General features: G+C 42.0%; 1 protein-coding gene across 1 annotated transcript in view; it reads right to left on the reverse strand.

The window, feature by feature from the left end:
- ERBB2 (erb-b2 receptor tyrosine kinase 2) overlaps window positions 1-25,968 on the reverse strand; it is a 195,505-nt gene that overhangs the window by 65,570 nt on the left and 103,967 nt on the right. Inside the window, exons 3-5 of the mRNA XM_089674311.1 lie at window positions 6,520-6,706; window positions 4,176-4,310; window positions 2,285-2,371 (exon numbers count right to left, since the gene is read on the reverse strand). Of these exons, the coding sequence (XP_089530437.1) occupies window positions 2,285-2,371; window positions 4,176-4,310; window positions 6,520-6,706 (409 nt within the window). The remainder of the gene's footprint in view (window positions 1-2,284; window positions 2,372-4,175; window positions 4,311-6,519; window positions 6,707-25,968) is intronic.

Consider the following 25,968-nt stretch of genomic DNA (forward strand, 5'->3'; position numbering starts at 1 on the left):
TGTTTTTTAAAAAAAAGTGTTAATGCATTCTCTGCGTTAAGGTAAAAAACCTTCTGCATGCATCTCTCTCCCTCCCCCAGCCCCCCCTAAATATCTGAGCCTAATCTCAATCCAGAAGTGTGCACAAGAGAAGCAGCTCTCTGCTCTCTTTCTCCTCATTGGACAGAGAGGAAGCAGCAGAAGCAACCGGAACCAAGCCATGTCAATGGATACACAGAGTCGGCTCAGGATTGAGCACACACACAAGTGCCCCAACAGCAAGTGGCTTGTTATGGGGGCACTTGGCGGGGGGGAGGGGCAAAGAGCACCAGTGGTGGACAAGAGAAGGGCAGGATAGGGACTGCACAGAGCAGGTAAGTACAACAAGTTTGTTATTTTTTAAAAACACAATTTTTACCTTTAGAATCACTTTATTATTATTGGTACCAATCTTGAATATATTTCAGTACCTTTATAATTGTCATCACTTATAAATTTTTTCTTAGATCATGTTTGGAGTGAAGATACTTCCCCTGATGAGGGATGAAGGTTTATTGTTCTTTCTTTGATACAAGTTGAACTTTTGTTAACTTTTGTTGCTTCCAAAGTGTTGCTGATGACAGAACTGCTGTAAAACCTACTGTAGGCCTAAAGATGTAAGTAGCTCTTCTGCCCATCTATCCCATACTGGCCAAAGCAGTTTACATAATTAATGGAATTAAGAAACAAAAAATTGCTAGGAGGTAGGACTTTTTGGCAGAAAAGACAGCAAAGTCTCTTCTGCCAAAAATGACTTCCTCTTTCCCTAGCAATTTTTAATTTTCTGTGTACACTGGATGACATATACCCAATGCAGTGAGTTAAATCATCTGTGGCTGCTCAATGGCCAATGAAGATCAGCGCAGGACTCGAAAAAATTAGGAGCAGAGATGGCGTTGGCAGAGGATGCAGCTGTGCTTGGAGCCATCATCGCACAGAAGGTAGTTGGGTGCCATAATCTGGAATACTTGCATAAGATGGCAAAAGCTCACCCCCATCAATAAAGTTTGCCTCCCCTTTATGCTCTGGGCATACTCATTTGGAAATGACTTTACCAATACTTATGGTACCAAAATAAATCATATACTGTTTTTTGGGGGGCAAGCAGGCCTTCTTCTGGTGGTATTGTTCTCCAATAATTAATTATATAATTCAAAATCAAAAATAAAGAAAAAAAATATTAAATATATATTATTTTTCAATCTGCCCAGTGATCATTTTAAAACAGGCATTACTAAATGAAGGACTGTGGTCCGGATCCGGACCAAGTCTTCTTCTGGTCGGTATTGTTCTCCAACAATTAATTATATAATTCAAAGACAAAAATAAAGAAATAAAAATATTAAAAATATATTATTGTCCAATCTGCCCAGTGATAGTTTTAAAACAGGCAACACTAAATGAAGGATCGCGGTCCGGATCCATTTAAGAGCTGCTTTTTTTCTTTCCCCAGACTCTGCCATTGTTATTGTAACAGCAGAGGGGACACAGAATTTTTATTCAACAGCCCTGTTTTAAAAGAACTGGTGCTACTGTAATTACAATGTAAAAATGTAGTTTTGCAATTTGTCTCATTTATCAAGACAGTAAATTGAGGTTATTGGTGTAATAGGTTGTGCAGACGTTTTGAGCTTTTCTTTTACATAATGCTCCAAAAAATGTACAATGAACATCTTGCGCATGCGCGGACGCGTCAGAAAGCTCTGCCTTTTCTATGTGACCTGGCAGATCTGAGTGATATTTCCGCACATTCGCTAAATCACGAGAACATCCCACACTTCAGCAGACATGCTGCATGGCTCTGCTAGGTCCCATAGACTGGCACAGGCCTGCTGGTTTCTGCACGTGCACGGAGTTTCATGCAATTCTGCACAAGTACAGACAGGCTGCTGGGCACTGCCAGGTCTTTCAGACACTGAAGCGTGTCTGTGCATGTGTGGGATGTCAGGGCAGAACGACGACTGTGTAAGGTAGGGGTGAGGAGTCATAGGAGACAAAGTCATATTTGCACATTTAAAATGCCAGATGTTTAGTGGTCTCGGTCTTTAGTACTTTCAGTAATAATGATACAGAACAATCATGCAACAAGTAAAGTCAGCACTTCTGATCTCATACTTCGTTATTAACAATGAAGGTACTGAACTCACTGGATCAGCATGACAGATATGTAAAAAGGAGGTTAGGAATGTTAGCCTACAAATTTCTCCCATGACAGGTTTCCTTTAACTTGTTATAAAAGCAATAATAAGAGGTCACGGCTACTTACAGGTCTGACAATACTCTTCTGCCTCTCCCCAGCATGAGCCGTCTTTTCCTGATGGTAACGACCCGCATTTACTGGAGCATGGTGGACCTACCAGAACAAATAGCAACAACAATCTTTATTAACCACCTTCAGTTAATATATATATATACATACATACACACACACACACACACACACACACACACACATATATATACTGTATATATATATATATATATATATATATATATACACACACACACGCACATATACATACATACACACACACACACACACACACACACATGTATACACATACACTGCTATATTAGCTGAACCAGAAGAAGTTAAATCCTTTAACCAGGTCATGTTATAATAACAAATTGTGTTGCACTAATTCACAAATGCATAAATTATTAAATGTGCACGTGTAAACAAACACACGCTTTGAAAGATGTAGGTGTGAAGAAACGCGTAGGGAAGAGCTTGCTGTGATGTCATCGCGCAACTGGAAGCCATTTTTATGTTACTGGATGAGGTTTGTTTACAAGCGCTTTTACTATTTTTAAACAGGAGTGTTCTACTTCTCTTCTTTTATCTTTGATATGTTAATACTGGGATGGAAGCACGATTGAGGAGTGTCTCTCAAGTGCCTTTGCTTTCTGATGACTCCATCTAAGAAGACTATCATGATGCTTTGTGATTAATGCACATTTTGAGCACTCTTTAAAGCGAAGTTCCACTCACTCTGTAAAAAAAAAATGAAAGTCAGCAGCTACAAGAACTGTAGCTGCTGACAGCCACTCACCTGTCCCACGATCCTGCGGTGCCCCCACAGCCTGTTTCACCGGCTGTCCTGTATTCCAGGCGCCGGTATCTTCAGTGTGGGCAGTTGGCTGTGACAGCTTGCGCTTCGCAGCCGGGTACCCACTGCACATGCGCGAGTAGCGCTGCGCTTCCTGAATGGCCCTGTCGTCTTTTGGTACCGGTCACGTGTCCCACAAGACTACGAAGAGGAAGAGCAGGAGGACAACTTCCATTTCCGATCGCCTAGGCAATTGCAGCGGAAGTTGCAGCGGGTACCTGATAATTTCGGGTACCCGTTCCCCCGAAGGTGCAAATCCTTAATGGAGAGCGGGGGACCAATCGTTAAAGCGGAACTTCCCCTTTTGGGTGGAACTCCGTTTTAATTAGAAGGCCATACACATTTGGTAAGCCTTGCATGGTGTTACCTGGTGGAGGATTCTTCACCTTTCTAGAAGATACACTTAGCTCACAACTGTTTATATCAGTGGAGTAGTACACTAGTCATAACATTTTTGTTTTTGGACTTTATTTTTCACTTCACTTTGGGTATTTGGTAATAATAATAATAATAAGTTGATAAAAAAGCATTAAAAAAAAAACAAAAAAACAAAAACAAAGTAAGGTCAGTGCTAATCCAAAAATATCAGAAAGTGAAAACATGAGACATGTCGCAGAATACATTTTAAACTAAATCTATGAAGAAATTTGATTTTTTTTTTTATTTTACTGGATATGTTTTATTGCAAAAAGTAAAAAAAATGAAAATTGTCAGTCTTTTTTTTTTTTTTGTTTATAACGCAAAAAATAAAAACCGCAGAGGTGATCAAATAACACCGAAAGCAAGCTCTATTTGTGAGACAAAAAAGGGACATAAATTTCATTTATGTACAGCGTTACATAACTGCGCAATTGTCAGTTAAAGTAACGCAGTGCAAAAAATGGCCTGGTCAGGAAGGGGGGGTAAATCCTCTGGAGGGCAAGTGGTTAAAGATTAATTCTATTAACTGTCCTGGGTAAAAAACTGCACTTTTAATCCTAATAAACCTGAATGTATTCACTACTACATGATCTCATCAAAGCTCTTTTCTAAGCCCAACTTGCTCACATTTTCGGATGCCAGGTTGTAGAACCACATCGTTTTTTAAGTTATTAATCTGGCCCAGGATATCTTGCCATTGGATGGTTGCGTGAAAGCACAGCTGCGAGTTATTCTTCATGATTACTCCACCATTCAGGATCTCTGTGGGAAAAAAAAAACAAAAAAACCCAAGATCAAAATTAAAAAAAAAAAAGTTAATATTTATTTACTTAGCACCTTACAACTCCATGGTGCTGTACAATGTAACAGATGTATCAAGATAATAAGGAAGGGTAGTGCAGGTGATACAACACAGAAGATGTTCCAAAGACAAATGCATACTTTTGTTTAGCAAAATGTAGCATTAACAAGAAAGGATAATTCAAATATGTAAAAGGTGCACATCTAGTATAAAAAGCCATCAAACATGTTCCACCATCAGTATAGGGAAAGAGAAATGAAGACAAAAGGACTAACTACATTTATAAGTCAGGAATGATTTCGTATTATTTTTAAGTGGTGCATTCAGAGAGGCAGTCTTGTCCTTTTGTAAAACCTTATACAGGTAGATCCATATATATTTGGACACAGGCATTTTTTAGATTTTTTCAGGTATTTACCAAAACATAAAAAAGCTAAAGTTATATAATGGATATGGGCTGAAAGTGCACACTCTCAGGTTTAATTTGAGGGTATGTACATCCAAATTGGAGAAAGGATTTAGGAATTACAGTTTAAGATTAGCCATCCCCCCTTTTTCAAGGGACCAAAAGTAATTGGACAAGCGGTTTCATGGCCAGGTGTGGGATAGTCCATTATTTCTTCATCAATTAAGCAGGTAAAAGGTCTGGAGTTGATTCTAAGTGTGGTATTTGCATTTGGAATCTATTGCTGTGTACCTACATCATGCTTTCAAAGGAGCCGTCCCTGTAAGTGAAACAAGCCATTGTAAGGCTTCAAAAATGAAACAAATCCATCAGAGAGATAGCAGCAACATTAGGAGTGGCCAAATCAATAGTTTGGTACATTCTGAGGAAAGAAGAACGCACTGGTGAGCTCAGCAACATAAATAGGCATGGACGTCCATGGAAGACAACAGTGGTGGATGATTGCGGGATCCTCTCTATGGTAAAGAAAAACCCATTCATAACATCCAGACAAGTGAAGGACACTCTCCAGGAGGTGGGCGTATCATTGTCAAAGTCTACAATGAAGAGAAGACTTCACGAGAGCAAATACAGAGGGTTCACCACAAGGTGCAAACCATTCAGAAGCTTGAAGAATAGAAAAGCCAGATTAGACTTTGCCAAAAAACATCTACAAAAGCCAGACCAGTTCTGGAAAAGCATTTTTTGGACGGAAGATTAATCTGTACCAGAATGAAGGGTATAAAAAAGAAAAAAAGTGTGGAGAAGGCTTGGAACAGCTCATGATCCAAAGCACACGTCATCTGTAAAACATGGTGGAGGCAGTGTGATGGCATGAGCATGCATGGCTTCCAGTGGCACTGGGTCATTTGTGTTTATTGATGATGTGACAGAAGACAGCAGCAGCCGGATGAATTATGCAGTGTTTACAGATATACTGTCAGTCCAGATTCAGCCAAATGCAGCAAAGTTGATTGGACGGCGCTTCACGGTACAGATGGACAATGATCCAAAACACACTGCATAAGCAACCCAGGAGCTTTTAAAGGAAAAGAAGTGGAATATTCTGCAATGGCTGAGTCAATCACCTGATCTCAACCCAATTGAGCATGCATTTCACTTACTGAAGGCAAAACTAAAAGGCAGAAAGACCCACAAACAACTGAAGACAGTTGCAGTTAGAGCCTGGCAAAGCAACAGAAAGGAGGAAACCCAGTCTTTGGTAATGTCCATGGGTTCCAGACTTCAGGCAGTCATTGCCAGTAAATGATTATCAACAAAATATTACAAATAAACATTTTATTTATAAAAAAAACATTAATTTGTCCAATTACTTTTGGTCCTTTGAAAAAGGGGTGATGGCTACTCTTAAGAGCTGTAATTCCTAAACCCTTCCTCCAATTTGGATGTACATAACCTCAAATTAAACCTGAGAGTGTGCACTTTCAGCCCATATCCATTATAGAACTATAGCTTGAATTTGAAGCTCTGCTGATTTCTATCGTCCAATCATGCGCAAGCAAAAATGCTGTTTTTCATTTTCCTTGCATGCAATTGGGTATTCTTTGCAAAGTGAAGCTTTACCTCATCCACCAATCTCTGGAGCAAGTGCACTTCCAGTGCACAGTATATTTGCCTTTAGTAAATTAAACCCCATGAATTGCCATTGCTATGCAATATAAATTGTGACATTCAGTGTGAATTAGAAAAACAGATGCCCCCACCTGTGAGGTTCTTCAAACGTATTTCTCGGAGTCCAACTGATCCTACAGGTTGGGAGTTAAACAGTACAGCTAGAGCATAGCGTTCCTGGTACAGCTGTGTGCCACGTATAATGCGCAAGTTCTCCAAAGGCACATAGTTAAGCAGGTTGTGAGCTATTAAAACATAGCCCTGCACTTCCGTGATGTCCTGAAACAAAAAAGAAAGCATGTCACCTGGCCTGCATGATTCCTATATCTAGGAGATTGGTACTTTAAGCTCTGAGCCAGGGGTGGACTAACCATTTGAAAACTCGGGCCCTGCCCGAGGGCCCGGGGTCAGTAGGGGGACCCATGAGATGCCTCTGGTACCTTTTTCATAGGCTTTTTTGAGTTTGGGGAAGGACACAGGGGCCCCATGATCCCCTATTGCCCAGGGGCCCCATGAGTTGTCAGTCCGCCCCTGGTCTGAGCAGTACCAGATCAAGCTCTTTTTTTCTACAGAAAAGTCCATGCATAGAAAAGTGCCAACAAAAACAGCCATATTGATACTTTTATTATTGCTTATGTAGACAATTTACTTTGATACTTCTATCCTGTTCTATTGTTATTCCAAACTAAATAAAAAGATTGAAACAGAAAAACAGCCACATTGCTTATCATATTGCTTATCAATATCAGAGAAATAGAGAGGAATTTTGACTTATCTATATTAAATTCCGTATGTCCATAGGCAGGACGTGGATAAGGGGGTACCACCAGTCCTCTTGTACGGAGTCCAGGCTAGCAGGGGGGCCCAGGCAGCTGGATGTGGGCAGGGAGGGTGATCAACATGGCGGGGGGAAATTATTGGAACTGATCCCCTGTATGGCTCTCTGCAGCAACTGAAAGCTGGCTTCTTCTCCTCTCCCTCCTGCTGACAGCTGCTGCAGAGAGAGCCCTACAGGGGATCAGTTCCAGTAATTGCCCCCCACTACACCCATCACCCTCCTATACGGTTCCCCCTACTGCCCAGGCCCCCTGTGTGCCCCCACCTCCACAGTGCTACCAGCTTCCCTCCTCTCCTTTCCACTGGCAGTTGCAAGCACACAATATAATCCTTGAGGATGAAGAGTGGGGGAAGTGCCTGGTAAATATGTTACCAGTTCCTTTGTTTCCTGAATGAACACAATGAGTGATCAGTATTGATCGCTCACTCTGTTCATTCATAGATGCAGCATAGTAAAAAAAAAAAAATTTCTAAGGGATAGGGCCATGTCAGGTTGGCTGTATGGGGCCCTGTGGTTTCTATCAGCAGCCCTGTCCATTAGGTACTTATCTTAATGTAAAATACAGGACATAAGCAGATTAAGCATAGACCCTGGGCTATAGGCTGGTACCTTCAGGTGATTGGACACTGACAAAACTTTTGGGGACATGCCCCTGGACACATCCCTTATAACCCTACCCCAATCCATGAGCCCTCAGTTTCATAGCAAGCAATGCAGAGCAACCAAGGGATAGAAGGGAGAGTCTCCTGTGTCCTGTACTGCACTCCTAAGATGGAATTTATAGGCAAGTCAGAATTCTTTTTATCTTAATCATACAGTACAGGACACAGGCTGAGTATTCATATCCCTGGGAAATCCCCAAGGAATGAATGGGAAGGGTGGGTGATAACTAGACAAACAGAACTGCGCCAACAGGCCCAAAAACAACAAAAAACAACAAACCCAACTTAGAGCGACGCTGCAAACACCTTGCCGCCAAATGCTTCATCCACAGAAGATTGGACGTACACCTAGTTAAGCCAAGTGTGATTTCTCTTTAAGGGAGAAAGGGTCCATCACCTTAGGACACTAGCAAAAAATAACTACTCACGGAGTAGGGTAGGTTTATAGGGGAAGTGTCCTGTAGTGTACGATTAAGATAAATTACCTACTACATGTATTCTTTTTGCATTGTTATTTCAATCTCATTACTAATCTATAACCACAGCTTTAAAAGGTCGATCGACCCAAAAGTGACTTTTCAGTTATAAGCAGAACCTAATGGGTTGAGTTAGCCCCCAATTTCTTACGTTATGGAAATTCCAACAGTGGGATCTCACTGACATAATTCCAGACTGTTCCTATCCATTTAGGAATGTTGGGTCCTCCCAAAATCCTTGGTGTGTTCCGGTCCCTCTTGTTTTATTCTTCATAAGATAATAGAAATACAAATTCCATCTGGGAAACTGAGTACCCCTAATAATAGATAGGATCCCCGAAAGAGGTACAGTGCTCAGCATAAATGAGTACACCCATTTTGAAAAGTAAGATTTTAATCAATATCTCAATGTACATAAGAATAATTTCCAAAATTTTGACAAAACTGAGTTTTATTTAACATTTGTTTCGCTCATTAGATGAAAGTAAGGTTAATAATATAACTTGGATTACAAAATCTTCAGTTTTACTCAAATTAGTGCACCCCAGATGCAAAAATTAATACACCCCACAACAAAAACTACTGCATCTAGTATTTTGTATGACCTCCTAAGGACAGCACCAAGTCTTCTAGGCATGGAATGAACAAGTTGACAATGTATTGCAACATCAATCTTTTTCCATTCTTCAAGAATGACCTCTTTTAGAGCTTGGATGCTGGATGGAGAGTGATGCTCAACTTGTCTCTTCAGATCCGTTTGACTGGGTTCAGATCAGGAGACATACTTGGCCACTGAATCATTTTCACCCTGTTCTTCAGAAATGCAACAGTGGCTTTAGAGGTGTTCTGGATCATTGTAATGTTGGAAAAGTGCATGACGACCAAGGGTACGGAGTGATGGTAGCACCTTCTCTTTCAATAAAGAGCAGTGTATCTGTGAATTCACGATACCATCAATGAAATGCAGCTCCCCGACACCAGCAGCACTCATGCAGCCCCGCAGAAAGACACTGCCACCACCATGTTTCACTGTAGGCACCATGCATTTTTCTTTTTATTCCTCACCTTTGGGACGCCATACAGTTTTGAAGCCAACAGTTCCAAAAATGTTTACTGGGACTCTGGACTCTGGAGTGATGAGACCAAGGTAGTCTTCTTTTTCAGCATGAGCCCTAGAAAATTCTAGGCAGGCTTTTTTTGTGTATGGGCTATAGGAGAGGCTTACTTCGTGAATGACACCCATGCATGCCATTCCTCTGCAGTGTAAGCCGTATTGTGTCATGAGAAACAATCACCCCAGTTTGGCTTTCTACTTCTTTAGCTAACTGTAGTGAACTTGCATGGTGATTTTTCTTCAACCTTTCTCATCAGAAGACTCTCCTGTCGAGGTGTTTGTTTCCATAGACGGCCTGGACGGCTCTGTGAGATGGTTGCAGTTCCATCTATGTTATATTTTTGTATCACTTTTGCTACATTATTCTGACTGATAAGTACAGCTTTGCTGATCTTCTTGTAGCCTTCACCTTTCTTGTGTAAAGAAATTATTTTCTTTCTCAGGCCTTGTGACATTTCTTATCCATGTGGTGCCACTGCTGACAGCATGAAATGGGAAGGGGTTTTCTTTGTTAAGTAACGCTCTTTTATAATCAACTGTCTGCTGGACACCTGTTTAATGAATAATTAGACTCATCTGTCCTTGAATTCTTGTTAATTAGGATTTTGTTGTCTAAAACTTAGCTCTGCTCCTAAGACTTTCATTGGCGTGTATTCATTTTTGCAACATGGTCTTGAATTTGTTAGGAAAAATACTTTTTTGCGTGTGCAAATTAACAAATATTATTTGCAAATCAATGGCCCGCGTTTGTGGGAGTATTTTGTAGTAGAGTGTTCCATATAAAATGTTGATTCTGAAAGGAAAGTAAAGGTTTTCTGACAAATCTGTTGGGGTGTACTCATTTATGCTGAGCACTGTACTGTATGTGAAACTGCCCACTACTCTAAAGTCAAATTGAGCTTTTCGGCTAGTTTCACATTTGTGCGGTGTGGTACATCGCATGTGAATCGCACAAGAACCGCACCACATTCCTGTGCAAATCACATGCGATTTGTCTGTGGTGCAATTGGAGCCATACATTTTGTATGGATCAAAAACACACCGCACCCACACCAACAGGGTGCAGGACCCTTTTTTGGGTCCACACTAGAATCGGAAAACATGGGTATTCACATCTATGCGATCCGATTCTGCACAGCACACCACGTTCTGTGGAACGATTTTGGGGTGTTAACTTACACTCCCACATCGGTTCTCATGAACGGGGTGCGATTGTGATGCGGTGCAGAATTCGCACAGAAATAGCTGCAAATTCCGTACCGCATCAGTGTGAACCCAGCCTTAGTGTAAATCCGCTAAATAAATTATATGTGTATCAAAACTAAAAGGGGAGCAAAAAGTTAAAGAGCTAGAGCTGTCCAATTAGCAGACAGCATGAGCTTTACTAATAGCAGAGCTATAGATCGGACTTATCATGGGTGTGTTGGATCTACAGTATATATGAACACAGAATGGCTATGGTTAAATCTGTCTTTTCAGGAGATAAGACGTGGACATTTGAACAAGAGGAGGAGCAGAGAAGTTAGGATCAAACAGCCTTTTTACACAATGCAGAGGATTAACCTCAGAGATTAAACTCAGTTCCACAAAAACTTCATGACAGCACTTTGCAAAGCAATAAAGGCACGACTGATTGAAAAAGCTGCCGCTGCCTCTTCCAATCTGACTTCAGAAGATTACCAGAAGCGGACACCAAGACAAAAAGGAGTACCTCTTTGCAGAGTCCTTATTAGGAATCTAAGCATCCACCTTAGAGGAGGAAGAATCTTGCTCTGCACCCTTAAGGAAAGGAAAGGCCAATCCACGGTGACCAGACTTGTTTCTTCTTGACCGAGTATCCATGGGCTTTTGATATATACTGCTTATGTATATCCGCCTTCTGGTGAGTGCGCATTTCTGCTACTTCCTCACGGATCACCATCGTTGATTTCTATTTGTCACCTAGCACATTTATATGAACTGGACTTACAGTGGACAATTTTCAGATTTATTACTTAGCGCTGCACTTTTATTTATATCATTCTGTATAAGTATTTATTGGTTACTTAGAGTGCCTAGCTGCTTTCTAGGATCAGCGCTCACTTTTTTTCATTTTCCATATATGAACAATACCCACCTGCTTCCTTCCAGAGAGCATGCTGGAAGGGGGAAGCCACTCAGATGGTGGCTGAGTAAATAATAAAATCTATATCTATCTAGAAGACTGCACATTTATTTTGTTTTGATGCACCTGAAACCGATTTAGCCAATTTCAAATAAAAGTTCAAAAAGGGTTTAAATCTTCAAAATCTACCATAAACAGAGGTTACCTTCAGTCTTGTGTCAAGATGATAATTCGACCCTACTAATTATTAATTATCTTTAATTATCTGTTTAAAATTTCTATTTTACAGGTAAATATTTAAAGCAGTATTAAACCCAAAAATGTAATAAATTGCAGCTTACCAACCATGACAAGTGGTGGCTGCATTAGTTTTGTTTTTATGCTTCTTTCCCTGTTTTCTCCTGGTGATCTGGCCAGTAACACACCTCCTGTATTAGAGCGCCTCCACTCTGGATGAAGGGGGCACCTGTGGACAGCGGCATTGTCAGTCTCGGGGGGGAGGGGAGCATTAGATGTACTAGCAGACTGAAAAATACACAGCCAAGCTCCAGCTCACACTTTATAGTCCGTTATGTAATGGCAATTTTGGGCCTACATCTTCATGAAGGTTATTGACTGTGACTGTGGGGGGGAGGGGGATTACATAAAAAGACTCAATGGAGGTGAGGAGGAAGGCAGCTGCTTCTTTGTGTACCTTGCTCTGAAGCCCACCCATTGGAAGATAACTTGGGTGGGTGGTTCTTGGGATGGTCTTTTGTAATGTGCATAAAACACCTTGGACACCCCCTCAGCTTCCCTTTTCCTGCCATGTGCTTTCGCACAGCACAGACCTCAGAACATCAGGATGCTGTAACGTATCACCATTGCTCTGTCTTTTTCTTGTAACTATTTCTTTCTTGTAGTCTTTGTATTGGTAACAATCTGTATTATATTTTTGTTGTATATGATTAATAGAAAGCTTCCTTGCTGTGTAAATAAATTAGATCTTTATTTTTTGCACAGTGGTTATCTTTTAATATTAACACTATTGGCTAAATTCAGGTATAGACAAAGGGTTATAATCACTTATTACATTTATAATCTGTATAGAACCAAGTAAATAAGTGTGGGTAGGAAAACCGCCAAAACAAATGGTGCCCCTTTAGTGAGGAAGTCTGAATGTTTAGGTAAATGTTACTTGTTGTGTGGAATAGATAATTATTTACATCTTTCTTTGTTTTCATGTCTATCTTCCATTTCTGTCTAAAATACCTAGACTAGTAAGCTTTGTCGAATGTCATTTTTACCTTTTGTCTTTACTAATATTTTGATGAGACTGATTATGAACAGTATAATTGAATTAAAATTGTACTGAGAGTGTATAAGGAAACATCATAACTGCTGGGTTGCACCTATTGCAGCGGGGTGTGAGTATGAATCTGTCCTCTTTGTAATTTACTAACTGTAGATTGTAAGCGTGTAGTTAGATCTGTGAGAACCAGCTATATTGTAACTACTACACCCCATACTGCAAGTAGCTGTGTCTCACGCCTGATGCGTTTCAAGCACTCAAATCTTGATTATTTAAGTTTGCTCTAATCCTTCTTGGGATAATAGGAGCAATTTAGGAAAAAATCTGTCAGAATACTTCAGAAACGTCCACGGGGGGGATTGAACTATCAAGTTCGGGTGATCCCTAGGCTGCTTGAAGGACTATATTACAAGTAGTGAAAAGCAGCAACGGTGACAGGGGCAGAACCTGTCAACCCAATCATTGGCCAGAGATTAGCTACCTCTGGGGGCAACCGATTAAGGTTGGGGCAACCGCTTAAGGTTGGGAATTATTCCAGGGTCCAGTATCCGTAAGGATGGGTAACAGCATCAACTCAAGGAGGGCGTCTAAGTGTGGCAAACCCTGCCAACTGACCCCAAGGGAAGAGATGATCGGTAAATATGGACCCTGGGTGGTAGAATATATACATGATTGGGAGCGCTGGACTGGAATGAAGTATTCTAAAAGAGGTACTTTTAAGCCTAAGACCTGGGAAGACCTCTGGTATGATCATCGTAAAAAGATGACACGCCCAAATGAAAGAGATGCTTGGAGTATATGGCTGTTAGAGTCAATGAGTAGGGAGGCAGGGAATGTTTTTAATATGGAATCATTACATGAGAACTCATTCCAAACAACACTTGAAAGTAGATGTATGAAGGAACAGGAACAGAACAAGGAAAACAGAGAAGTTAGTCAGGGAAAGGCCAGACTGGAGTTAGAAGAAGATACAAAATCAAAACCTAGCGGGAAAAGTTGTAGTAAGCGTGTGGGAAAGACTCCACTGATCTTTGCTGCCTGTTGGATGGCTAAGGAATATGAGCATCTGAAGTTGCAAAACGAATCACTACAGGAAGCTCTTGAAGTATCCAAAAGCGACCTGAGTAGTTTAAAATTTTCTGTAACTAATTCTGATGCGAGCCACCAACAGCTAACAAGAGATAACAAAAGATTACAGGAGGAAATTGATCAGTTAGTAGAAAAATTGAAGAACACAGAAAGTGAATTGAATCAATTTTCTGTTGACTGCCAGAAGCAGATCACTCATTTCCCCATTAGAGTCGATGATAAAAAGACTGATTTAAGTATTTGTGAATTCAGTGAAAAATCATCCTCTCCTAGTGTATGTGTGAACATTTGTAAATCGCTGGATGGTAGGAGCGATTGTATAGCTGCCCCTTCATCTTGTAAGCAGCCAGAAAAAGTTGCTAATCAGGTGTCAGTCACTGAATATTCTCAGTCTAACACAAAGCCTTTAGTTAATAGATGCCGGACCACCTTAGAAAAGATCAAATGTTATGCATGTGGATTATTTGGCCATGTTGCACGATTTTGTCGATCCTCTTCTGCTGGAAAGGTAGTGAAACAAAATCCATACAGGACAATGAGACGTGATGTGGAAGTGTATTCAGCACGCTTTGGAACATGGCCGAAGTGTAATAAGTATGAACGGCCGAGATCACGGGTCCCATTCCAGCAGATGAAGGTAGAGAATGCATCTATACAGGCTGAGAATAAGCTACTGAAAAGGGAGGAATCATTAAAGGAATCGCAAACTTCCAAAATGGATTTTATGGAAGTAAAAAGAAAAGGTCCAGGTTATTGGAGAAGACATGCTGGTATTAGTGGTATCTAGAGTTTGTCTTTAAGATAACAAATTGTAAGAGTGTGTTTATGGATCTATGTTGTCTTGTCTGAAGGTAACTGTAATGTATGTGTTAGAGCTTCAAAAAATCTAATGTCTTCTCAGCAGCTGACAGCCCACCAACAACTGTCCCCCCCCCCCCTTTCTGTATAGCCAGGTCTGTGAGTGGAAATGACCCTATTCATATACAAATGTTCTGAGCTGTATTCACCCTAATGTGTTTGTTTTTTCTAGAAGGACAAGTTTTGAAGAATTTCTTTGGTGAAGTACAACATTTTGTAAATGGATGGTAACACTAAAATGTTTGTTTTGAGCTGCTCATTTTAACCATGGTAAACAATTTTTTTTTTGGATATTAATGGTATACCATAAACAAAATCCACGTGGTAATAATTAGTTGACGTCAACAATATTTTTTTGTAATACAAAAAGTGCACTCTTTAAACATCTGAGAAAATGTTTTTTTTTTAATATTCACTGTAAGCTGTGTTGCTGTTGTAAAACCCTAACCATTGGTTGTTTATTTTTTAGGTGGAAATGTAATGTTTTATTTCTAAATTTTATTGGTGTTTTACCTCACAGGTTTTGTCATTGGCTTTCAGGGCTTTCCGAACAGAAGGCGATCATCTCGTTCCAAAATGATCTTTCTCCTGTATTGTCTGTTTTCAGGTGTCCATGTTTATGAGTTTCACCCCCCATTAGTTAGATGGTGCTTGTTTGCGTTTGTCAGTCAGGTTGTGTCTTACTGTTCAGGTCTAGGCGTGTGTTGTATGTTCTAATTACTTTGTTGTAACCATGTGATCGTTCATTAAAACTTTTTGCCCCATATTGGTGATCCTCAGTGTGCTGGTGACAATTTGCTTTGCTTGATTCTGTTCGGTTCCAGCAGACGGTCGCTGCAGCACCCACTTATACACACCGTCATTGGTAATGCAGGAACGTGTGCGTTTGGATTGTACACTTGTATGTCCTAATCTGACATGTATGGAGCTCAAGTATGAACGAGTTTCTTTGCTCCACTGATTGGTGACTAGGTAAAGCCAGTTTTCAGATGGAAATCTGATTAGGACAGCGCTAAAAAGTGTTACTACATCTATAGTGTTTGTGTTTTGTCAAGATATTCCTAAGGATCAGTAGGTAGGATGGTATATGTAGTATATGTAGTGCCATGGCTTTAACTTGTAAGGTTTGGCTGATCCTTGTTGTCTCACAAAACTTGTGTTGTAGACTGGTTAACCTCCTGCTGTTAATTCAGTTAGCTACACCCCCACCCCCCAGCCAGGCTATCTCTTTTCAAGCTTGTCTAATTACCATAGGCTTGTCACCTTATTGTTCCTAGCAGCCTGCCTTTGTGTACCCAATTGTATTTTAAGCCTGTTTCCTGTCCAGTGTCTCAGTGTACCTCTACCTGTCTTCTAGAGAATTCTGTTTGTTTGCATGGTTGTTTTTATGTGTTTTTGTGTATTTGTCCCCAGTATCTGTGTGTCTCTATGCACACCTGTCAAATTGAATTTTACCCCCTGTTTAGTGATCCCAGCACCTCGGCGCTGCAAGAGATTCTTATTTGTTTATTGGCCAATTGTTCCCAATAGCAGCAGATCCTTGAACACTGTGCCTCGGCTCTTCCAAGAGCCCTTCACCTTGTGATACATTCGGGTATGCTGTAGTCTCCTCACATAGTACCCATAGGTGCCCTTCCTGTCCTAGACTCCTAGTGTACCTCAATTAATATTACAATACGGATCTGGAGATACTCAGAACCAAATTGGGAGGTCTGATACATGTTGGTAAAGGGGTCAGGAAATCCAACTTGCTCTGTCCAGTACCCAGGTACAATCAGAGGTGTCCCAGGACCTTGGAGGAATGATTGCCTCTTTCTCAGTGGGATAATTTCCACTTTGAAAAGACGCAGGTAGGGTATTATCCAAGTTTGCTATGAGTCAGAAGGATTGGTGGATGGCTCAGGTCCTTGGCTATCAATGCCTGACTTGCACTGTCTCATCCCTGTGTCCAGCTGCAGGGACTGAACAATGTGCATATACCGCAGTCAATTTGGGTACTATCCTGTCAGACTTTACTGTGTTATATCCCCGAGTCCATCATGTTTTGATGGTTTATGAGTCCGGACATCCTCAGATGATTGATACTGATGGGTGCTGGAGAGAGGAGGGTGTTATGTTAGGCTTGGGGCTTTTCAGGAGACAGCAATGCTGGCACAAAGAATAGCAGAGACACAGGGATATACCCCTATTACCTCAGGGAAAATGCTTGGTCTAAAACCTGACACCCCCATACACCTACAGAAACTTCCTTTGGGATTTGGGCCAGAGTTAAAAGTTTGAGTTTTAGATAGCGCCAACAATTTGTGCTGTGCGTTAATAGGAGGGCCCAGCTCAAGGGGCTTACAATCTAAGGGGAGGGGGTGGTACAAAAAGTAATAGCTGCGGGAGAATGGTCTGATGGAGCTGGCTGAGGTATAGTTTTTAGGTGGAGGCAGATGAAGTTTCCATAAATAAATTAATTTTCTGGGATCACCTAGTGGTGAACAGGGTAGGAGTTGGCTGGACATACTGGGGAGGGGAGTTCCAGAGGTTCTGGAGCAGTCCTGATGATGAGCATGGGAGGAGGTAACAAGGGAGCTGGAGATCAGGATGTATTAGAAGGAGTGGAGTGGTCAATTTAAGTGTTACCTTTGGATCGAAGTTGATTAATCCAAGTAACACACACATTAGAGAGATGCTAAGGTATGCTGATGAGTTTCTTCAGGTACAGTCCTAAAGCCACAGCTTTCTTAAACATCTTACTCCACCCTCTTCACCTGATTTGTGTAACTCTGTTGCTCTTCCTGATGCAATTAATAATGTGCATCACTAGCAGGAAAATGATCACCAAACTTATAAGAAGGTGTACCTCAATGAGGTATCTCCTATTGAGAAACCGAGAGGCCATTAACTGCTCTCTAAAGAACCTGTTCTGATACACACAAAAGAAATTTGCGCATTCAAGAGAGGACCCTAAAACAACATAAAGGAAAAGGAAACTCTTGATGTTCTTTGTTTCTTTTTTCCCCTTTTTATTTTTTTTCGTTTGGTTTGTTTTAGGGAGAAGCCTCTAAATTGGAGCAATAAAATGCAGTCAGGTTTATCTAATTCTAAAAGTTTTTTTTTTCAGTCGATTTTTTATACTCTCTCCATTTTTGTGTACCTGACCTGCAAATATACTGTTGATTACTAGTATGGCGGAGAACTTGTTTATTAAGTAACTGCTGCAATTTTTGCAGTGTTTTTGTGTTTTAGTGCAGTTACCAACAGTTTTCCAAGGCGACTATATACGCAGTATATATTATTTTTTTTTTTTTTTTTTCACCTTTTCTCATTTTTAATTTTTTTGTATGAATATAGATTCATTGCTCTTCACCATCCTAAAGTAAAAGTCGTAGTTGGAGGAGCATTAAATCTGTACCCTTTTTATTTTTATATCATTTTGTTTATGCTTTTGCTTTTATTACTCTTTCCTCTCTCTCTCTTTTTCCTTGTTTCATGTAATTTTTTTAGCCTGAATTATAAGGCTGTGGCATTTGTGCCCGACTCAGTTTCAAGAGTCCGATGGGGATCCACAGGCTTAGAATTGCTTCCTGCAGACATCCCTCAATCTGTATATAGTTTCACCCCGAGCCCTGTGAGTGGGTGGGGAGAACCCAGGGACTGAGACCTGACAATAGCATGCAGCATCGGCCATCCCCACCTTCAGGGGCTCTGGTAAATACCGGCTGTTGCTCAGACTCTGCATCCTGTGGGGATCCCACTTCACTTGCCCACATTAAGACCCCCTATGCTTAACAACCTTAAAGGCCAAACAGCTGCTTCATGCTTGATTTCCCCCCAATAACATTCTCCTTCTCTTTTTTTGTATCCATGTATGATTGTCTGGAGGCCTGCCCTACCACCACCTGAAGAAACAACAACCACCACGTCATCTCTAGAGACAAGGGTGCAAAAGCTAGACCTTCCTTAACTATCTTTCGCCATGCTGAATAGTGCCATTTCGCGGTCTGATCCAATCTCTGCAAACATTGCACAGTGTTCCCAAGATACGGGACTAAAGATACCAGGATCCCGCCATCGATGTTGGAGTTCCATCCTTCCAAGGCAGAGGGGTGAGGAAACATCGCAGCACAGGCATTCATGGTGCGAATGTGAGGTCTCGGAGGCACCAGGACTAGGAGTTCCTTCGTGATCAAGAAAGAAGAGGAGGCCGCAGTGGTGGTGGGGGGGTTGGGCCTTCTGGGTGGTCATGGGTGGGTACAAAATCATTGAGGGAGGGCATAAGTTCTCGAATGAACTTGAGGGGGAACTGTAATGGCAATTTTGGGCCTACATCTTCATGAAGGTTATTGACTGTGACTGTGGGGGGGAGGGGGATTACATAAAAAGACTCAATGGAGGTGAGGAGGAAGGCAGCTGCTTCTTTGTGTACCTTGCTCTGAAGCCCACCCATTGGAAGATAACTTGGGTGGGTGGTTCTTGGGATGGTCTTTTGTAATGTGCATAAAACACCTTGGACACCCCCTCAGCTTCCCTTTTCCTGCCATGTGCTTTCGCACAGCACAGACCTCAGAACATCAGGATGCTGTAACGTATCACCATTGCTCTGTCTTTTTCTTGTAACTATTTCTTTCTTGTAGTCTTTGTATTGGTAACAATCTGTATTATATTTTTGTTGTATATGATTAATAGAAAGCTTCCTTGCTGTGTAAATAAATTAGATCTTTATTTTTTGCACAGTGGTTATCTTTTAATATTAACACTATTGGCTAAATTCAGGTATAGACAAAGGGTTATAATCACTTATTACATTTATAATCTGTATAGAACCAAGTAAATAAGTGTGGGTAGGAAAACCGCCAAAACAGTTACAGCAAACAGCTTTTTTTTTTTCTTTTAGGATAAAAGGTTTTAAATAAATAAAACTGATCATTGTAAGCACCCTGTCAGTGGTAAATGGTTTGCCTCATTCCTCTAACAATCTGTTAAAGAGGCTGTTCTTTTGAAAAACAACGGACTTACTGACCAGATCACCTGCTGAAAATAGAAGAAAGGTTAAAAAATAAAACTACGGTAATACAGCCATCACATGTAAAAACTGGTAAGCTACAATAAAATAAATGTTTACTTTTGAGTTTAACACTACAGATGTACCTTGGTTTATGAATGAAAATCCATTGAAAATAATGCCTCGGTTTATTAATTTTTTACGCAATACAAAGTGTTTATAGCGCCGGCCCCGTGCCTTTAACCACTTCCAGACCGGACACTTTTACCCCCTTCCTGACCAGGGCAATTTTCAGCTTTTAGCGCTATCACACTTTGAATGACAATTGCGCGGTCATGCAACACTGTACCCAAATGAATTTTTTACCATTTTTTTTAGATAGATAAAGCTTTATTTTGGTGGTATTTATTCACCACTGGGATTTGTATTTTTTTTGCTATGTAAATGAAATGTCCAAAAATTTTTTAAAAAAGTGTTTTTTTTATAAAATTTTGCAAATAAATAATATTTCATCATAAATCTTGGCCAAAATTAGCCAAAACCGAGGTATGCCTGTACTTTAATACAAGGTACAGTTATGACACTCACAGCATGCTGGGCTACCATCCTTCTGCCTCATCCTCTGTACCACGCTGCCCGTGAGTTACTGAACCCGGCTTGTGACCCTGACTATTCTCTGCCTGCTCCTCCGGTACCTCGCTGCCTGCACGTTGCTGACCTGGCCTGCCTGACGCTACCCAGACGATCCATCCATCCCACGCGGATCTGTCCGTTACCAGGTCTGCCAGCCTCTTCACGTCAGGCTTTCCCACGGTACATACCCTCGGCGGACCCCTCTACCACAGTTGGGTGCACTCAGGGGCCGCGACCTGGTCTCAGTCCTGCGCCAAGTCCATCCCCACCATCAGGGGCTCTGGTGAAAATACAGACTGGGGCTTAGACTCGCCCTGGGGAATCCCGTTCTGTGGGTACTAGAGATCCCGCTGGGCGGTGCCTTACAGTACCTGACGGCCTGCCTAACCATTCCACCTCTCCAGCCTGACTACGCCTGTGTTCCAGAAGCCTGCTGTTTCCCTGTGTCAGTCCACACGTTTCTGGTCATACCGGGATCCCTAACATGAAGCCTCTCGGCGGGTGGTCCTTAACGCCAAGGGGCTGCATATACGTGTACCTAAAGATAAACAGAGCTGTGCCTAGAGCGCATGCCCTGCGTGCTCCCGCTACCATTACCGGCAGCTAACGGAAAGCACCAGATCGCTGCTTGCAATCAGGGACTTTCCAATCATGTGATTGTTGTGACAGCCAATCATGGCAGTCACCATGATCAGAAACCCAGCCCCCACCTCTTGGCCTCTGGTGGAGCTGGGCTGGAAGGCGTCGGTGCCAAGGAGTTAAAAAAAAGCCCCAAATTGCCTTGGAAGGTCCCTCTGAGCAGATCCATCTCAGCTAGGATAAGAGGAGCTGGGTCCCTCTTGTGTGATTTAATCTGCTCCCTGTTCATTCTGTTCTCCCTACTATTAAAGTATACTTCAAAGCAGAGCTGAAGAATACACCTCCTTGGAAACTGGTACTGTTTAAAGCTTGCAGCCAACTGGTTGCCAGTGGTAAATATGAAATACATAAATGTATTCATGGGCAGCTTAGTGGTTAGCACTTGTACCTAGCCACACTAGGGTCATTGGTTCAATTCCTACCGCCTACACTCAAAAGACATGTTGGTAGGTTAATTGGCACAACCCTTTCACAACCCTTTCACAGGGGTCGCTTAAGACCATCGGAAAACACATATTTCCGATGTGTAAAGAGCAGCTACTGTGTAGAAAGCAGCTGCTGTGTTGAAAGCAGCTACTCTGTTAAAAGCAGCTACTGTGTAGAAAGCAGCTACTGTGTAGAAAGCAGCTACTGTGTAGAAAGCAGCTACTGTGTAGAAAGCAGCTACTGTGTAGAAAGCAGCTACTGTGTTGAAAGCAGCTACTGTGTTGAAAGCAGCAGTATTGGAGGTAAAACGACACTCATGAATTATAATTACTGGATAAATAATTTTATGGTTGGGGGTCACCACAACATGAGGAACTGTATTAAAGGGCCACGGCATTAGGAAGGTTGAGTACCACTGTCCTAGGGGGTAGGGATGAGCTCATACAGGTGTGTGATAGCCTCTCAGGAGCTTCATGACGGCGCAATTCCACAAAATGTATTGAGCCCTGGCCGTTGTCGTCATACATCACTTCCAGTGACATGGGTGTAGTCTGTGGAACGTGCATCGGCTCAACCAGACGGAGCGCCGGTGCCTGGTTTACTCATACAGTTGCAAGAAAAAGTATGTGAACCCCTTGGGATTACGTGGAGTTTTGCATGAATTGGACATAAAATGTGCTCTGAACTTTATCTAAGTCACAACAATAGAAGAACACAGTCTGCTGAACATAATACTACACAAACATTAGATGTTGCCATGGTTTAATTACACATAACATGTAAACATTCACAGTGCAGGGAGGAAAAAGTATGTGAACCTTTGGACTTAATAACTGGTTGACCCTCCTTTGGCAGCAATAACCTCAACCAAACATTTCCTGTAGTTGCAGATCAGACCTGCACAACGATCTGGAGTAATTTTGGACCACTCCTCTTCACAAAACTGTTTCAGTGTAGCAATATTATTGGGATGTCTGGTGTGAATCGCTCTCTTAAGGTCATGCCACAGCATTTCAATGGGGTTGAGGTCAGGACTCTGACTGGGCCACTCCAGAAGGCATATTCTGTGCTGTTGCAGCCATTGTTTTGTTGAATTACTTGTATGCTTTGGGTCATTGTCCTGTTGCATCACCCATCCTCTGCGGAGCTTCAGTTGGTGGACAGATGGTCGTACGTTTTCCTGCAAAATGTCTTGATAAACTCTGGAATTCATTTTCCCATCAATGACAACAATCCGTCCAGGCCCTGAGGCAACAAAGCAGCCCCAAACCATGATGCTCCCTCCGCCATGTTGTATAGTGGGGATGAGGTTTTGATGTTGGTGTGCTGTGCCCTTTTTTCTCCACACATAATGTTGTGTGTTCTTCCTAAACAACTCAATCTTGGTTTCATCTGTCCACAGTATATTTTGCCAGTAGTACTGTGGAACATCCAGGTGCTCTTTTGCAAACTTCAAATGTGCTGCAATATTCTTTTTGGACAGCAATGGCTTCCTCCGTGGTGTCCTCCCATGTACTCCATTCTTGTTTAATGTTTTCCTTATTGTAGATGTGTCAACAAAAATGTTAGCATGTGCCAGAGATTTCTGTAGGTCTTTAGCTGACACTCTGGGATTCTTCTTTACCTCATGCAGCATTCTGCGCTGTGCTCTTGCAGTCATTTTTACAGGACGACCACGCCTAGGGAGAGTAGCAACAGTGCTAAACTTTCTCTATTTGTAGACAGTCTGTCTTACCGTGGACACATGAACATCAAGGCTTTTGGAGATACTTTTGTAGCCCTTTCCAGCTTCATGCAAGTCAACAATTCTTGATCATAGGTCTTCTGAGAGCTCTTTTCTGCAAGGTATGGTTCACATCAGACAGTGCTTCTTGAAACCAGTAAACCCAAAACAGGTGTGTGTTTTTTAAGGGCAGGACAGCTGTCAGCAACACATCCAATATCATCACACTAATTGGAGTCAAGGCTGGCTCACTCCTGGTTCCACTTAGCTCTGGAAGAAGTCATTAAGCTAGGGCCTCACATACTTTTTCCTCCCTGCACTGTGAATGTTTACATGTTATGTGCAATTAAACCATGGCAACATCTAATGTTTGTGTAGTATTATGTTCAGCAGACTGTGTTCTTCTATTGTTGTGACTTAGATGACGTTCAGAGCACATTTTATGCCAAATTCATGCAAAACTCCACGTAATCCCAAGGGGTTCACATACTTTTTCTTGCAACTGTAATACACGCTATGCAAGTCCTGATAGCGGCACTTTTAAATGTGAGTGTACTTTTATCCTATAATTTCTGCACATATAATAACATTTGCTACACAATGGGAAGCAGCTTTGTTTCTTGAGTGCATGTATTGTCATACTAGTTTATTCAAAAAAGAAGATCCTGGTGGCGTCTGCTTCCTCCTCGACTTTGTGACACACATGAATTATTATGGACCTAGTAAGCATTTAATTTCAGTCCACATTTGTTCCAGATGCGTTTCCGCATGTGCATTTTTGACGCGTTCCTGTGTATTTCTGGTGCATTTTTATGCCTTCCAGTTCATTTTTCCCCCTTTTCTTTAATTTAAATAGGGACATGTGCGTTCCAGTGTGTTTTTGGTGCGTTTCACTACGTTCCAGTACAGTTCTGTGCAGAAAAAGTGTAGCATTTTCTACTTATTTTTCTGCAACTGGAACTGCAAGCACTGATGTGAACTATGACATTGACAACCATATAACCTACTTTCTGCACGTTTTGGATGCAGAAAAAAAAAGCAACTGAAACGCATGTAGTGTGAACTGGCCCTTCATGCATGTGGTGGTGAACCAGTAGCAAGTGAAATTCACACAGGTGTTGGGCACGCAAGTGGATGAGAAATCAGTGGCTGGACATTTATGGACTTTTTCTTTGTTTATGTTTTATGCTGATTTATTCAATGGATAATATTTTGTTCAAGTCAATCATTATTTAATGATATTAGCACTTGGTTTATGTTTTATGGTTTTCACTGAGTGGGACGGAATCAATTTTCAGTGGGGTGAGCACCTTTTATATAGAAAAAACATTTTTTGACACAGGGTAGAATACACTGTAAAGAGCTGCTTTTCTTTATAGGTTTGGCACCCCATTTGATTGCACTATAAATATATTCATATGCAACATTTCCTACTTAACCAATTCAAAATAAATAAAAGAAATGTACCGTATTTGCCGGCGTATAAGACGACCCCCCTACTTTTCCTGCTAAAATTTAGTGTTTGAGCTATACTCGCCGTATAAGACTACCCCTCTTCCAATGCACACCAGTGGCAGGAATAGTGCCCCATCATTGGTATCAGTGGCAGGAATAGTGCCCCATCATTGGTATCAGTGGCAGGAATAGTGCCCCATCATTGGTATCAGTGGCAGGAATAGTGCCCCATCATTGGTATCAGTGGCAGGAATAGTGCCCCATCATTGGTATCAGTGGGAAGAATAGTGCCCCATCATTGGTATCAGTGGCAGGAATAGTGCCCCATCATTGGTATCAGTGGCAGGAATAGTGCCCCATCATTGGTATCAGTGGCAGGAATAGTGCCCCATCATTGGTATCAGTGGCAGGAATAGTGTCCCATCATTGGTATCAGTGGGAGGAATAGTGCCCCATCATTGGTATTAGTGGGAGGAATAGTGCCCCATCATTGGTGTCAGTGGGAGGAATGGTGTCCCAACATTGGTGTCAGTGGGAGGAATGGTGTCCCAACATTGGTGTCAGTGGGAGGAATGGTGTCCCATTGTTGGTGTCAGTGGGGGGTGGAATAGTGCCCCATCGTTGGTGTCAGTGGGGGGTGGAATAGTGCCCCATCGTTGGTGTCAGTGGGGGGGGGGGGAATAGTGCCCCATCGTTGATGTCAGTGGGGGGGAGGAATAGTGCCCCATCGTTGGTGTCAGTGGGGGGGAGGAATAGTGCCCCATCGTTGGTGTCAGTGGGGGGGAGGAATAGTGCCCCATCGTTGGTGTCAGTGGGGGGGAGGAATAGTGCCCCATCGTTGGTGTCAGTGGAGGGGAGGAATAGTGCCCCATCGTTGGTGTCAGTGGGGGGGAGGAATAGTGCCCCATCGTTGGTGTCAGTGGGGGGGAGGAATAGTGCCCCATCGTTGGTGTCAGTGGGAGGAATAGTGCCCCATTGTTGGTGTCAGTGGGAGGAATAGTGCCCCATCGTTGGTGTCAGTGGAGGGGAGGAATAGTGCCCCATCGTTGGTGTCAGTGGGGGGGAGGAATAGTGCCCCATCGTTGGTGTCAGTGGGGGGGAGGAATAGTGCCCCATCGTTGGTGTCAGTGGGGGGGAGGAATAGTGCCCCATCGTTGGTGTCAGTGGGAGGAATAGTGCCCCATTGTTGGTGTCAGTGGGAGGAATAGTGCCCCATCGTTGGTGTCAGTGGGAGGAATAGTGC

This window comes from Staurois parvus, unplaced genomic scaffold, assembly GCF_062004578.1.
Source record: "Staurois parvus isolate SC_StPar_1 unplaced genomic scaffold, SC_StPar_1.0 ptg000151l, whole genome shotgun sequence".
Lineage (NCBI taxonomy): Eukaryota > Metazoa > Chordata > Amphibia > Anura > Ranidae > Staurois > Staurois parvus.